At 46.4% G+C, this 13,032-nt stretch overlaps 1 protein-coding gene across 1 annotated transcript in view; it reads left to right on the top strand.

Moving 5' to 3' along the window:
* EHD4 (EH domain containing 4) overlaps positions 1–13,032 on the top strand; it is a 71,381-nt gene that overhangs the window by 39,439 nt on the left and 18,910 nt on the right. Inside the window, exon 4 of the mRNA XM_045539287.1 lies at positions 11,616–12,028. Within this exon, the coding sequence (XP_045395243.1) occupies positions 11,616–12,028 (413 nt within the window). The remainder of the gene's footprint in view (positions 1–11,615; positions 12,029–13,032) is intronic.

Genomic DNA, 13,032 nt, shown 5'->3' with positions numbered 1-13,032 from the left:
TGAAATGGTTAAGCCAGGCTCCAGGACTTACAGGATTTTCTTGGTAGGTTTTTACCAACTTCCCTCTCCAGCAAAGAGCCTAAAATGTCATATAATTCTGTATTGCTTTTTCCAGGGCCCAGCCCTCTTTAAATGGGCCTGCTTCTTAACCTAATTTTTAATCTGAGATGGAAAATGAGATATGAAACCCAATTTTCCCTTTCACCTGGTCACGTGGCCAGAAGCAGCAGCGTTCACTGGCGGAGTTTCCACGCAGAACCTTTCTCTGTTCCCTTGTCCCCGGGGGGAAGCTTGACAGAGGCTCTCCCAGCCAGTGCCCTGGAGGGACCCTCGGGGTCAGGTGGCCCACCCATCTGTTTTTGTCACAACATCCCCCAGAGGAAGGAGGGACAGGCTATGAGGTTAGCTTGTTTATTTTATGAGGAAACAGGCACAGAAAAATTAATTTACAGTGTCTTGGGCTAAATCCCAAGGGAAAAGGGAAAAGTAGGAAAGGGAGATAGAGGGGAAACAGCACAAAGCCCATTCCCTGGACACATATGGTCCTTGTTTTTATTTAGATTTTGGTATGTTCAGTGGCCAAACCCCCTTCAGGCTAGGTACGGTGGGACAGAGAGCACTAGTAACCTCGGGGGGTTTATTGTAGCCAATTAGCATTCTCCAAGAGGTGGCCGTCCTGACCCAAGACTGAGGTGAACTCACACTGAACCTCTACAGAAGGAGCCATGCTGGGGAGCCTTGTGTGCAGATGAGGAGACCCCTATCTGTTCCCCCTGGGCAGTCGTTTAGTATCAGCCCCTCCCCTCACCCCCGCCACTGCACTGGGCGCTGGGGCAAATGAGGAGAGGGAGGGAGAGAGAGCGGTTCCAGCAAAACATTGATTCTGTGGCTGACTTTCTCATCAGCTGTTCCCAGTGCTCTGAAAGGTATGGCTGATGGCGGCTGCCTCTTCCCTGGGGATGGGGTTGCAGAGATACTGCTTCACGCTCAAGGTGGTGTTAGGCACACTCAGCACAGCCTCTGGCTGGAAAGTGCTAGAAATCCAGACCTTATACCTTTATAGAAGAGAAGGAATAACTTCAATAATGTTAGCCCAATAGCGTATGGGCCAATAATTTTTACAATACGCTTATTGTTTTGTTACTACAAAAATAATATACATTCAGTGTGTAGCACTTAGAAAACCACAAATCAAAAAGAAGAAAACAAAGTCACCTCTAATTGCACCATCCTGGTGTACATGTGGCACAGCGCAGCTGATAAAAGCACAGGCTCTGGAATCAGAGTCTCTGGGTTCAAATCTAGGCTCCCCTGAGAAGTAGCTGCATGCCTTGGGTCAGTTATTAATATTTAACCGCTCTTAGTCTCTGTTTCCTCCCCGGTAAGATAGGAGTAAGAACAGTACTTACTCCGTGGGGTTATTGCAAGTATTACGTGAGATTATACTGATATTAAAGCTTCCAGGGCAGTGCAGGAATGTAGTGAGAGCTCAGTAAATATTTGCTGCAGTGATTTATTTTTAGCTATCATTTTACTCTCAACCACAATAAAATTTTCAGAAACAGCCTTTTCCAGTTGCAAAGTAAACTCAGCCCAGAAATAACGCAAATACTGCTCGTACATGTTTAACTGAAGTAGTTGTTACTGTTAACTGAAGGGACTCTTCTGGAAAATATATTTATAATACCTGAGCAATCCCAGATATTTGATGTTTATTTTGAGATGATCTATACTTCCTACAGTTTGTAACAACCCCCCCTTTTTTTTAAAGAAAATAATACCACTATTTAAGCAACTAAACCCTCCAGCTTACTAAAAATCAGTTATACTTCTTGTTCAGGTCAGTTGACTTGATTGAACCGAATTTATTTTATTATTTTATTTTATTTTGGTAAGAACATTTACAGAATCTGCCCTCTTAACACATTTTTACATATCCAATACAGTATTGTTAACTATAGGCACAATGTTGTTCAGCAGATCTCTAGAACTTACTCATCTTGCCTCTGGCAGTCACCTGTCTGCTCTCTGATTCGAGGAGTTTGCCTCCTTTACATATCTCATGTAAGTGGACTTGTGCAGTATTTATCCTTCCATGACTGGCTTATTTCATTTAGCATAATGTCCTCAGGGTACATCCATAATTGTCACATATTGCAGAACGTCCTTTTTGAAGGCTGAATAGTATTCCACAGTATGTATATACCACATTTTCTTTGTCCATTCATTTGTTGATGGACACTTGTGTTGTTTGTCCATCTTGGCTATTGCAAATAATGATGCAGTGACCGTGGATGCGCAAATATCCCTTCAAGATCCTGATTTCAGTTCTTTTGGATAAATACCGATAAATGGGATTGCTTTATCATGTGATAGGTAGTTCCACTTATAATTTTTGGAAGAATAAGCCAAATACATTGAACACCTACTATGTTCAGTAGTAGTTACTGAGTATATAGTGGTGAATGAGGTGGTAGAGTCTCTGCCCTCATAGAATTTCTGTCTTATAATGAAATATACCATCATAGAGTGTAAGTGCTATGAAAGAAAAGTCACTCGTGCCATAAGGCTTTATCGAAGGGGACCTGAATTGATAGTATGAAGCATCTGCAATGGGTGTGGTCTAGTGCACGGGCAGAGAGCAGACCTCATCAGAGGGAAACCGGACGGGAGGTTCTGTCCCCCGGGGTGCAGGAACGCCTCCTGGAGGGCAGAGCCCATAGGGATGGGAAGTTGTAGATGGAGAATGAAGGCCATTGCAGGCAGAAGGAAAAGTCTGGGCAAAGATGTAGAGACAGGAAAGTGCTTTTGGGTAACAGCAAAGAGCCCAGTGGGGTTTGTGTGGTGGAGAGGGTGGGGCTTAGTAAGAGACCATGAGAAAGGCTGGAGAGGTGAGGCAGGGGGTAGTCGTGGAGAATTTGTTCTGTAAACATTTATCCTAGAAGTAATCAGAGGCACTAACAGTTTTGCAGATTATCTCTGAGTTCTAAGAAGGGGTGGGGGTTGTTTGAGGGTTGGATTGGCCTGGGGACAAGAAGGGCAGTTGGGGGCACCACCAGCACTCTCAGTGCCTGCCTTGTGCGTGGTGCTCACTACACTAGGTGCTGGAGGGCCACAGAGGTGGATGTGAAGCCTGAGAGACTCGGGGTTATACACACAGATCAACACAGGAAGTGCTGGGGGTAAGAGTAGGAACGCCCTGGGTGGACCTGGAGCTGCTAACCCCAGGAGGGGCAGGGGAGAGCCTCACAGAGGGGAGAGGTCTGAGTGGGTCCTAGGCAGTGTTCAGCCAAGGCGGCGGGCAAGTGCAGGAGTGGGAGGAGGGACGTGGCAGGGAGGGCCCGGCTGCGGTCTGGCAGTCCTCCATTGTCTTGCATCCTTTTATTGACACACATCTTGTTTAAAACTCATGTAATCAGAAACTTGGCTCTGGGAAGAAATTTCAGCCTTTTCCCCCCTCTTGTTCTATTAAAAACAGACTGCCAGATTTGCTTCCTCAGGGACCCCAAACTGTATTTACCTGAGCCAGGGAGCAACTGTTCTCACCCCCAATGCCATTTCCTGGTGGCTCTTTCTTTGGCCAGGATGGAAGACCACAGTTTCCACAGGGGCTGTGACGGGAAGCCCCTGATTGGTGGGAAGGGGCCCCTTCCTTCCTGCCCCCTCCCTTTGTTCCCAGAACGAGGAGCCAGGAATGCCAAGCTGGGATCTTCCACAGGTCAAATTCTTTTTCCTAGTGCCCAAAGCTATATAGCTTTTGGGTCTTTTTGCAAAGATAGAAACTGTATTTTTTAACCACTGGACTGATTACATCTCTTTTTTGTTCCAGGCTAATAAGTTCCACTGGAAGGTCTTAAAGAATTGAAATTTCTGTAATTGAATAAAGAAGTGTTAGAAATATACTGAGCACACTGGGATGGTTCTATAATTATGTTGGTTGCTGCGTGCTCCACACACACTTGTATGTGTGTTTGCACACCCACCACACGCCCCCATGCATGCACACATACAGATCTGTACGGGCCCCAGGCCACGTTGCATTCTGCTTAGCTGGAGCTGGCTGTCATAAACTCAGAGCATTCTTGCTCCTGATATTACTCTTACAATGATGGACAGTTTCTATATCTTGAGAGGCTCTCTTATCGCTTGCGCCAGAAGGCAGGATGCTTGTTAAATTACAGGGCCCGCAAAGCACAGTCAGATGTTATTAGCCTCTTTAAGTGGTTCTGAAGACTGATTTGGAGGAGAGGGTAGGGCTCCCACGTCAGCTACATCCATTCATACACAGCCGGGTTACTTACTTTGTCCCTTTGATGAACAAACTTCAACTTCCTGAGCCATTCATCAGTTTGTGGAGATATGTATCTTTAAACAAGTTTAGCTGTCTTGGGGTTTTTCTTTCTTTCCTTTTTACTTATTTATTTTTGCTTTTTAAGTCTATCTTATGAAGTATAACACAGGATAAAATGCACCCATCTTATTGTACAGTTTGGTGAGTTTTGACAAGTTTGTATACTCGTGTGACCACCACCGTGGTCAAGTTACAGAAACTTTCTGTCACTGCAGCTCAGCTTTGCCTGCTCTGAGATTTCATACAAATGGAACTGCCCAGTGTGCACTCTTTGGTTTCTGACTCTTTCACTCAGCACAACGTGTCTGAGATTCACCCATGTTGTTGCACATGTCACTAGTTCATTCCTTTTCATTGCTGTGTGATACTCCACTGTGTAGATGTGCCACCGTGTACCCATTCACCTGTTGAGGGACATGTGGATTGCTTCCAGGTTGCGGCTATTGTGGATGAAGCTGGCAGCCTTAGTTTTATAGAAATATGTCCCTCAGTGACAGTTTCAAACAAGTCCTAGGTACTCGATAATTACTAATCAATCCATTTTTTACTTTTGTATTTGAAGCATCTTGTAAAATTCCGAGAAGATATCCAGTGTACTCCCAGTGTACTCCCTTTGGAACACAAAGAGATGTGTTCCAAAAGATTGTTTTTTAAAGCCAGTTCTAGGAATTTTGAACATGTTTTTCTGCAGAACAAACTCAGTCCTGAGACCTGCTGTTGGCCACCACTGCTCTGGTGCCGTAGCCAGCAGGGTAAGGCATCCCGGCCTCAATGCTCCTGGCCCAGTGGGTTAGACACACCTGTGACCATGTTATAGTTCTCTCGGGCAGGTGGCAGAGCCCAGAAGAGCAGGGGCAGCTTCCCAGAGGACCCAGAGCTTGGTCTCAAAGGCTGAGTCCAAGCTGTTCCTCCTACTCAGCGCTGGACACCAGGTAGATGCGTGTGTGGACTGGGCTGTCTGTAAGAACTGAACAATGCATGTCTGGACCAAAGACAGTCAACTCAAAATTTAAAAAACACTGTGTAGACCAAACAGAACAGCAGCTGAGTGCCACAGTCAGTCTTCAGTCTGAGGGCCACTGGTTTTCAACCTTGTTTTAAAGTGAAAGCCCCTTTCGCAGGCCTGCTTAGCACAGCATGGCTGACCTTTAGGGTTATCTCTGTAACAGAACCTTCGGAAAAATTTATTATTCTCATCCTGCTGGGTACAAATGTGTGCCCTGAGTTATCCAGCCAGCGTGGTTAAAGAGGACTTTCCTGAGCTAGGGAGTGTCTGTAATTAGAAAAATATTTCTTTTAGGAGCAGCCTGGGGTCTTTAAGACCAACTGGTAGAACTCTGTCCATTTCATAAGCAAGAGAAGGAGGGCCACTGGGCCTTTGTGAATCTACTACTCTATTTATAAAATATGAGTGGCTTTTTGCTCATGTGATATCTTCTATTTACTTTCTGAGCACTGACCCTCTCGCCTAAAGCACTGGTGCACTTGTCGCCTTTACCCTAAGTAGTTTTGCTTCTTTCGGTGGCGGCACAGGATGCTTCTCCCCAGCCAGGCGTCCTTCAGCAGACACTGATTATGTTCCCCCTGTACCCCAGGCACTGGGTGCAAAGGCTATAAATAACTGGTAGATAGCATTTCGGACAGCTTTCTAGGTGCCAAGATGATGCCAAGTGTTTCACACGTATTAACTCTGCAGCCCCCTGAGGTATGTGGATACTATTATTAGCCCCATTCTGCAGATGAGAAAATGAGGCACAGAGAGGTTAAGTGACTTGCCCAAGGTCACAGAATTAGTAAGTGATGGAGCCAGGATTAGATCCCAGGCAGTCTGGATCCCAAGCCCGCACTGTCCACCACTATCTTATGTGACCATGAGAAGACATGGTTCCCGTGGTTAAAGAATGTGTAATCCAGTGAGACACCAGTCCCCCATCTGGTTTTAATGCCCTGTATGAAGTGGTACTGTAGAAACACAGGAGGGGGTCCCAGGAGCTCAGAAGAGAGAGCAATTGAGCCCCCTATGGTGTTGGGGGGAGGAGGAAATCGTAATATTAGTAACAGCCTATATTTGCTGAAAGTTGACTGAGTCTCAACACTGTATTGTTAAAAGCATTTTCTCATGTGATCACTCAACGACCCAGTTTTACAGATGAGAACATTGGGCCTTAAAGTCAAGTAACATGTAACCTACTCAAGGTTAGCCCAAGTATTTTGAAGAATGACTAGGATCTGGGCTAGATTTCTAGGTTCTTGACCCTCGGGGGAGGATGTAGCAGGGCCAAGGCCCAGCGTGGGCAAGGGCAGGGAGCTTTCATTAATTTTAAAATCCATCTTCCATGGATTAAAATCTTTCATGAATATTAAAATTCATTAAATAAGCATATTTAAATTCTGTATCTCCTCAATTCAAACCGTCTATGGGTAACTTTTTGAAATAAAAGGAAGCTACTTTAAATGTTTTTATTTTGTTTTGCTAACCAACAAGAACATAAACATATCTGCACACTCCCATGCCTTGGTATTCAGTCTAGGCAGTGGTCCTCACACTTTACCATGTCTCGCAGTCCTCTGAGGAGCTTCTAAATGCAGATCACCAGGCCCAGCCTCAGGGATTCTGGTTCAGCCCTCCTGAGGAGGGGCCTGGGAGTCTAAATTTTATTTACCAAGGGTTTATTTAATTCTGATGCAAGACTTTGAGGATCAGTAGTCCCTAGGTCCTTCTGAATCACTGTTTTCCTTTAGCAGGCAGACTAATAACATGTTATTGAGAGTCAGATCAGCTGGGCTTTTTTGGTAGCTAGGTATTTGGTGCCTGAGTCCTTTATGATATAAGAACTGAGCAGACCTGTTCAGCCTTAAAAGGAAGGGAAATTTTGACACATGCTAAAGACAAATAAACCTTGATGACATAATGTTAAGTGAAATAAGCCAAACACAAAAGGACAAATACTTGCATGAAGTACCTAGAGTAGTCAGATTCACAGAGACAAAAGGTAGCATAGTGAATGAGTTCAGAGTTTCAGGTGGGGAAGATGAAAAAGTACTGGAGATGGGTGGTGTGATGGTTGTACAACAATATGGCTCTATTTAATGCCACTGTACTATACACTTAAAAATAGTTAAAATGGCCAGGCATGGTGGCTCACGCCTGTAATCCTAGCATTCTGGGAGGCCGAGGCAGGAGGATCTCTTAAGGTCAGTTCAAGACCAGCCTGAGCAAGAGTGAGACCCCATCTCTACTAAAAATAGAAAAATTAACTGGGCATGGTGGTGCACAGGTGTAGTCCCAGCTACTTAGGAGGCTGAAGCAGGAGGATCGCTTGAGCCCAGGAGTTTGAGGTTGCTGTGACCTAGGCCAATGCCATGGCACTCTAGCCAAGGCAACAGAGAGAGACTGTCTCAAAAAAAAAAAAAATAAATGAAAAACCTATTTCAGGCCGGGTGCGATGGCTCACACCTGTAATCCTAGCACTCTGGGAGGCTGAAGCAGGAGGATCACTCAAGGTCAGGAGTTCGAGACCAGCCTGAGTGAGACCCTGTCTCTACTGAAAAAATAGGAAGAAATTAGCTGGACAACTAAAAATATATAGAAAAAAATTAGCTGGGCATGGTTGCGCATGCCTGTAGTCCCAGCTACTTGGGAGGGTGAGGCAGGAAGATTGCTTGAGCCCAAGAGTTTGAGGTTGCTGTGAGCTAGGCTAATGCCACAGCACTCTAGCCCAGGCTATAGAGTGAGACTCTATCTCAAAAAAAAAAAAAAGATTACAATGGTGAAATAATATAATAACTAGGGTGGGGGGAGTTGAACAACAGACCAACCTCTCCCAGCTTTAATAATTCTGCACTGTCTTCTGGACACTTGGTGATTTCTGCTCCTGTGATTATGTTGCCTGATGTGTGACAAGCAGTCCTTTTACACCTGCTCTGTGACAAAACACAGCTCTACCTACCTGTACTACTTAACCTTATTAAGCTTTTGTTGCTTTAAAATAAGGAAATATGGGCCGGGCACAGTGGCTCACGCCTGTAATCCTAGCACTCTGAGAGGCCGAGGCGGGTGGATCGTTTGAGCTCAGGAGTTCGAGACCAACCTGAGCAAGAGCGAGACCCCGTTTCTACTAAAAATAGAAAGAAATTATATGGACAACTAAAATATATATATAGAAAAAAAATTAGCCAGGCATGGTGGTGCATGCCTATAGTCCCAGCTACTCGGGAGGCTGAGACAGGAGGATTGCTTAAGCCCAGGAGATTGAGGTTGCTGTGAGCTAGGCTGACCCCACAGCACTCTAGCCCAGGCAACAGAGCGAGACACTGTCTCAAAAAAAAATAATAATAAGGAAATATGTACATATAGCCATTCCTCCAGAGGTGAGTATTGGCTTCATTTATAGTAAACTTACATCTGGCAGCTCTGTTCCCAGTAACTTTTGACTTCACTACAGCATTGGAATGGAATCTTTTTTAACGACACATTAACTGTTAAGAACCCAAATTTAAGTTAACGTTTAAATATGTGTGTTGCTGTCAAAGCCAACCACTCAACCCAGGCAGCCCAGGGAGGAAGAGAGACCACGTCTGCATGGCTGAGTTGGCATGTGCACAGGTGGCGACAGCTGTGTTTCAGCTTCTCTGCCTGGGGGTGGCAGGTTTCTGCTGGTGCTGACAGAAGCATTCAGAAATATTAAAATGTGTGGGGAAAATTGTTTGCCAGTTGTGGTTCTTAGTAGCAAGCCAAAGAAGCTGATCCTGGCTAATATAATCAGAAAAGGAATTTTTTGAGAATCAGGTTGTTCATAGAATTAATAGGGTCAGGAAAGGGTTAGGAAACCACCACCACCGTGAATGAATTCTTTTTCCCTGTGTTTTTGCGTCATTCCCTCAAGGTTCAACTCTCCACTTTGGTGGAAGGAGATGAATGTCTAATTCTAGATCACCTGCCTATGCCCCAACCTACTAAGGAGCTGGACAAGGGACCATCTGTTCCACCTTCAGCCTCTATGGCCTACAAAGGACACTCCCCCCTCAATACAGGAAGAGTATTCTGCAAAAAGAAAAAAACTCACGTCTGCCCCAATGTGTATCCCAGACACAGCATTTTCTTTAATCTGTTTCTGAACCTTTAGATACCCAGTTCTTGTCGCAAGACCAGGTGAGAGAGTGGCCAGGAAGTAATGAGTTGATCATCACTACTGGAAAATTAAGTCCCCAACACATCCTTCTGTGGGTGCTTCCAAAGCATCTTCCTGGCACCCAGGGAACAGCTAGTTCACTCACTGGCTGAGGATCTACCACCCGTGATCTGGGATCTGGGGCTGTGTAGTGTACACGTTGGTCTCAAGTAACAGTAGCGATTACTGTTATCTTGGAAGTCACTTTGTTCTGGCCTTGCAGGGACAGAACTCAGTGAAATTTTGACTCTAAATCTTTACGTACTATGTGTGACCCAGTCAGGGGGTCTCTAATTTCCTTTGGTCTAAACTGGCTGCTGCCAGCGATGAAAATAAACTCCAGCCCATGTTCCGAGAACTACCCTTGTCCTCTGTGTCCCCAAGGAACCAGGGAGCACCGCAGTGAGACAGAATAGAGAAGTGAAAAGCATGAACTGGAAGTATCAAACATGCGTGGGGGCATAAACACCACAGTTAGGGCAGCGGTTTCCTCTGGGGAGGAAAGGGGGGACAGGGCTCGGGGAGGGGTGCGCAGGGGCTACGGTGTTTCGGAATGTTTTGTTTTCTTTACTAAAAGTGTATCTGAATCCAGTTTCTTGTTCAGCTACTCCTCTTATACCTGCTCTTCAAATGCATGGAAACTTTAGTCTATGGACCCCCTTAATTTTTGCCTGAGAGGTCACTCCCCTCTGGTACTTTCTCACCTGCCTTAGATCCCACCCCTACCGCTCCCCACAGAGCAAGCCGCCCGCCTACAGTGGATGTTGACATCTTTGTGTTTGTGCTGTAGGATGTATCCACAGATTGCTCCTTATTTTGTATTTTAAGGTTACATGGATGTTATCGTGTTGCACACATCCTTTTGAAACTGATTTTTTACTTTATTTTTTTCCTGAGATTTATCTGTGTTGACAAGTGAAGATCTAGTTCATTCTCACCCACTCTATGGTATTTTGTTATCTAAATAAAGTATTAATAGGTTTTAAAAAGTATCTGAAACATTTTAAACCTATGCAATCTGAAAAAAAACAAAAGTATCGGAAACAAACAAGGCAAAGTTGCAGGGTAGGTAAATCAGCATGTGCTGTGTTACTCTCTAGTCTAGGCTCTTATGTATGTTTGAAAGTTTTCAAAATCTAAAATCACCAGAGTGGGAGTCAGGCAAGGTGACATCTCAGCACTGTTTGGGCTGGATGGAGACTCTGCTCCTGCAGCTAATCAGACGGAAATTAAAAGTAAACTTGGTGGGATTGGCCTCCTCTTGTTTGCTTTTCGTGGGAATCTGCCTCCTTGGGGAAATGCTGGAAAGTCTTGACCTCAGGCCGGAGAGTGTTTATTTAGCTGCAGGATTTGGAGCATGTTGGTAGGTGGCCAAAGCGGGCTAAACAGACTTTGTTGTGGGCCTGGCCATTTAAAAATATAAATTGGCAAGAGACCATTTCACGAAATGGTTGTGAGACATAATTTTAAAAAATATTTATAACATAGTTGAGCTATGAATAGTCCAAATGCTAAATATTGGTCACGACTTTGGCCAGGCCAACCTTTGACCTCCTCGACACTCTCCAAACACAGGCTAAGAGACTGCTGTTCCTCTCCTCCTGTGCCCACTGGACACCCCTGGGACTCGGGCAGCCTGCAGGGAAGTTGTCTTCCTTTTCCATCTCTGGTGCTTTCAGGAAAGTGAGACTTTCCAGAAGTGAGAGCTTTCGACCCTTGCCTGTGTTTTCACAGAGCTGTTGATTAATTTTGCCATTGATCAAAAGGATTGTACTATGTGAAATAAGAGACTCGAGGACTAAATGAAATTACAGATATGGAAGTAAGCGACTCTCGAAGTGGCCAGGAGCCCCGTTTTATTCCCTGCTTCTTCCTGTGGAAGGGCTCACAGATCCCCAGTGGTAACCGCAGATTCATCCAGCCCAGGGGGCCCCATTTGAAATAATTTTCAAGTCACGAGGCCTCCACTGCCTCCAACCTGGAGACGGGGCTCTCCGCCTGGCAGCCGCTGGAGAGAGGGGGCCCCGAGCCCTCCCAGTAAGCGTGTCTCCCGCCACTGCCGGCCGCACTGACGTGCCCTTCTCTCCACCCAGGGTATGACTTCTGCCAGGTCCTGCAGTGGTTTGCCGAGAGGGTCGACAGGATCATCCTGCTCTTCGATGCTCACAAACTGGACATCTCAGATGAGTTCTCAGAGGCCATCAAGGCCTTCCGGGGCCAGGATGACAAGATCCGCGTGGTGCTGAACAAGGCGGACCAAGTGGACACGCAGCAGCTGATGCGGGTCTACGGGGCCCTCATGTGGTCCCTGGGCAAGGTCATCAACACACCTGAGGTGCTGCGTGTCTACATCGGCTCCTTCTGGGCGCAGCCCCTGCAGAACACAGACAACCGCCGGCTCTTCGAGGCCGAGGCCCAGGACCTCTTCAGAGACATCCAGAGCCTTCCCCAGAAGGCAGCGGTGCGCAAACTCAACGACCTCATCAAGCGAGCAAGGCTGGCCAAGGTAAGTCAGGAGACGCCCTGGGCAGCAGCCATGGGCTGCGCATGCCCCTCTCTCCTCTCCAAAGGCAAGGTGGGGGCTGGGGAGGCTCCATTCCGGAAGCCTTAAGGTATGGAGCATGATAGGTTAAGAACGTAGCTCGAGATCAGGTAGCCCTGCTAACATTCCAGCTCCTGGCTCCGTGCTCTTGGGCAAATGACTTAACCTTTCCAAACCTGCTTTCTACTCTGTACATTGGAGCTAATGAGAGCACTTCCCGGGGTGCTTATGAGATTTCACAGTGACAGTTTGTCGGTGTGACAAGCGCTTGGCATAGTGCCCGGCGCGTAGGGAGGGATCAGTCAGTACACTCGCTACATGGAAGCTGTTGGGATGTTAGGACGATGGGAGTATAACCAGCCAAACCTGAGACAGGTGGTGTTGGCGGGACCAGCATGATGCTGAGAGGCCACCACTAGTCACCATGTACCTAAAGCACAGAGCCCAGTGTCACCGCCTGGATCCAGAGGAGCCCTGGGGGAAAGGGTGCTGGCTTGGGGTCACACCCTGTCCCTATTCTGGTTGTAGCCCGGGAGCAGGCATGCTGTGGCTGTGGCTGCCCCGCCTCGTAGCTGAGCCTTTCCGCAGCCCTGGAGTGTGTGCCCGGTGGAGTGAGCAGTAGTCTGTGACCTCCCTCAAGTAGCGGCATCAATTCTGTCACATCTCTGAAGAGAGGGAAAAGCATGCCATTCCTCCAAGAGAAAGCATAGGAAAAAGATGATTCTTTAAAAAATATTTGTGTGTTTCATAAAATCATTGTCCTCTGATGCTGGAAGTGCCTCCAGAGTTTATCTAGTCCCAGTGAAGTTCAATGTAAATTCCCAGGCCCTGCCCCAGAGCTTCTGATTTGGAGGGCAGGGGGCAGTGTATGCATGGCCATACGTGCACATGCATCTGTGTAAATGCACACGTGTGTATGTATGTAACGCTTCCCGGGTGGTTCTGATGGTCAGTCGAGTTTGGAATCC

This window comes from Lemur catta, chromosome 1 (assembly GCF_020740605.2).
Source record: "Lemur catta isolate mLemCat1 chromosome 1, mLemCat1.pri, whole genome shotgun sequence".
NCBI lineage: Eukaryota > Metazoa > Chordata > Mammalia > Primates > Lemuridae > Lemur > Lemur catta.
This window is presented reverse-complemented; position numbering and strand designations above follow the sequence as displayed.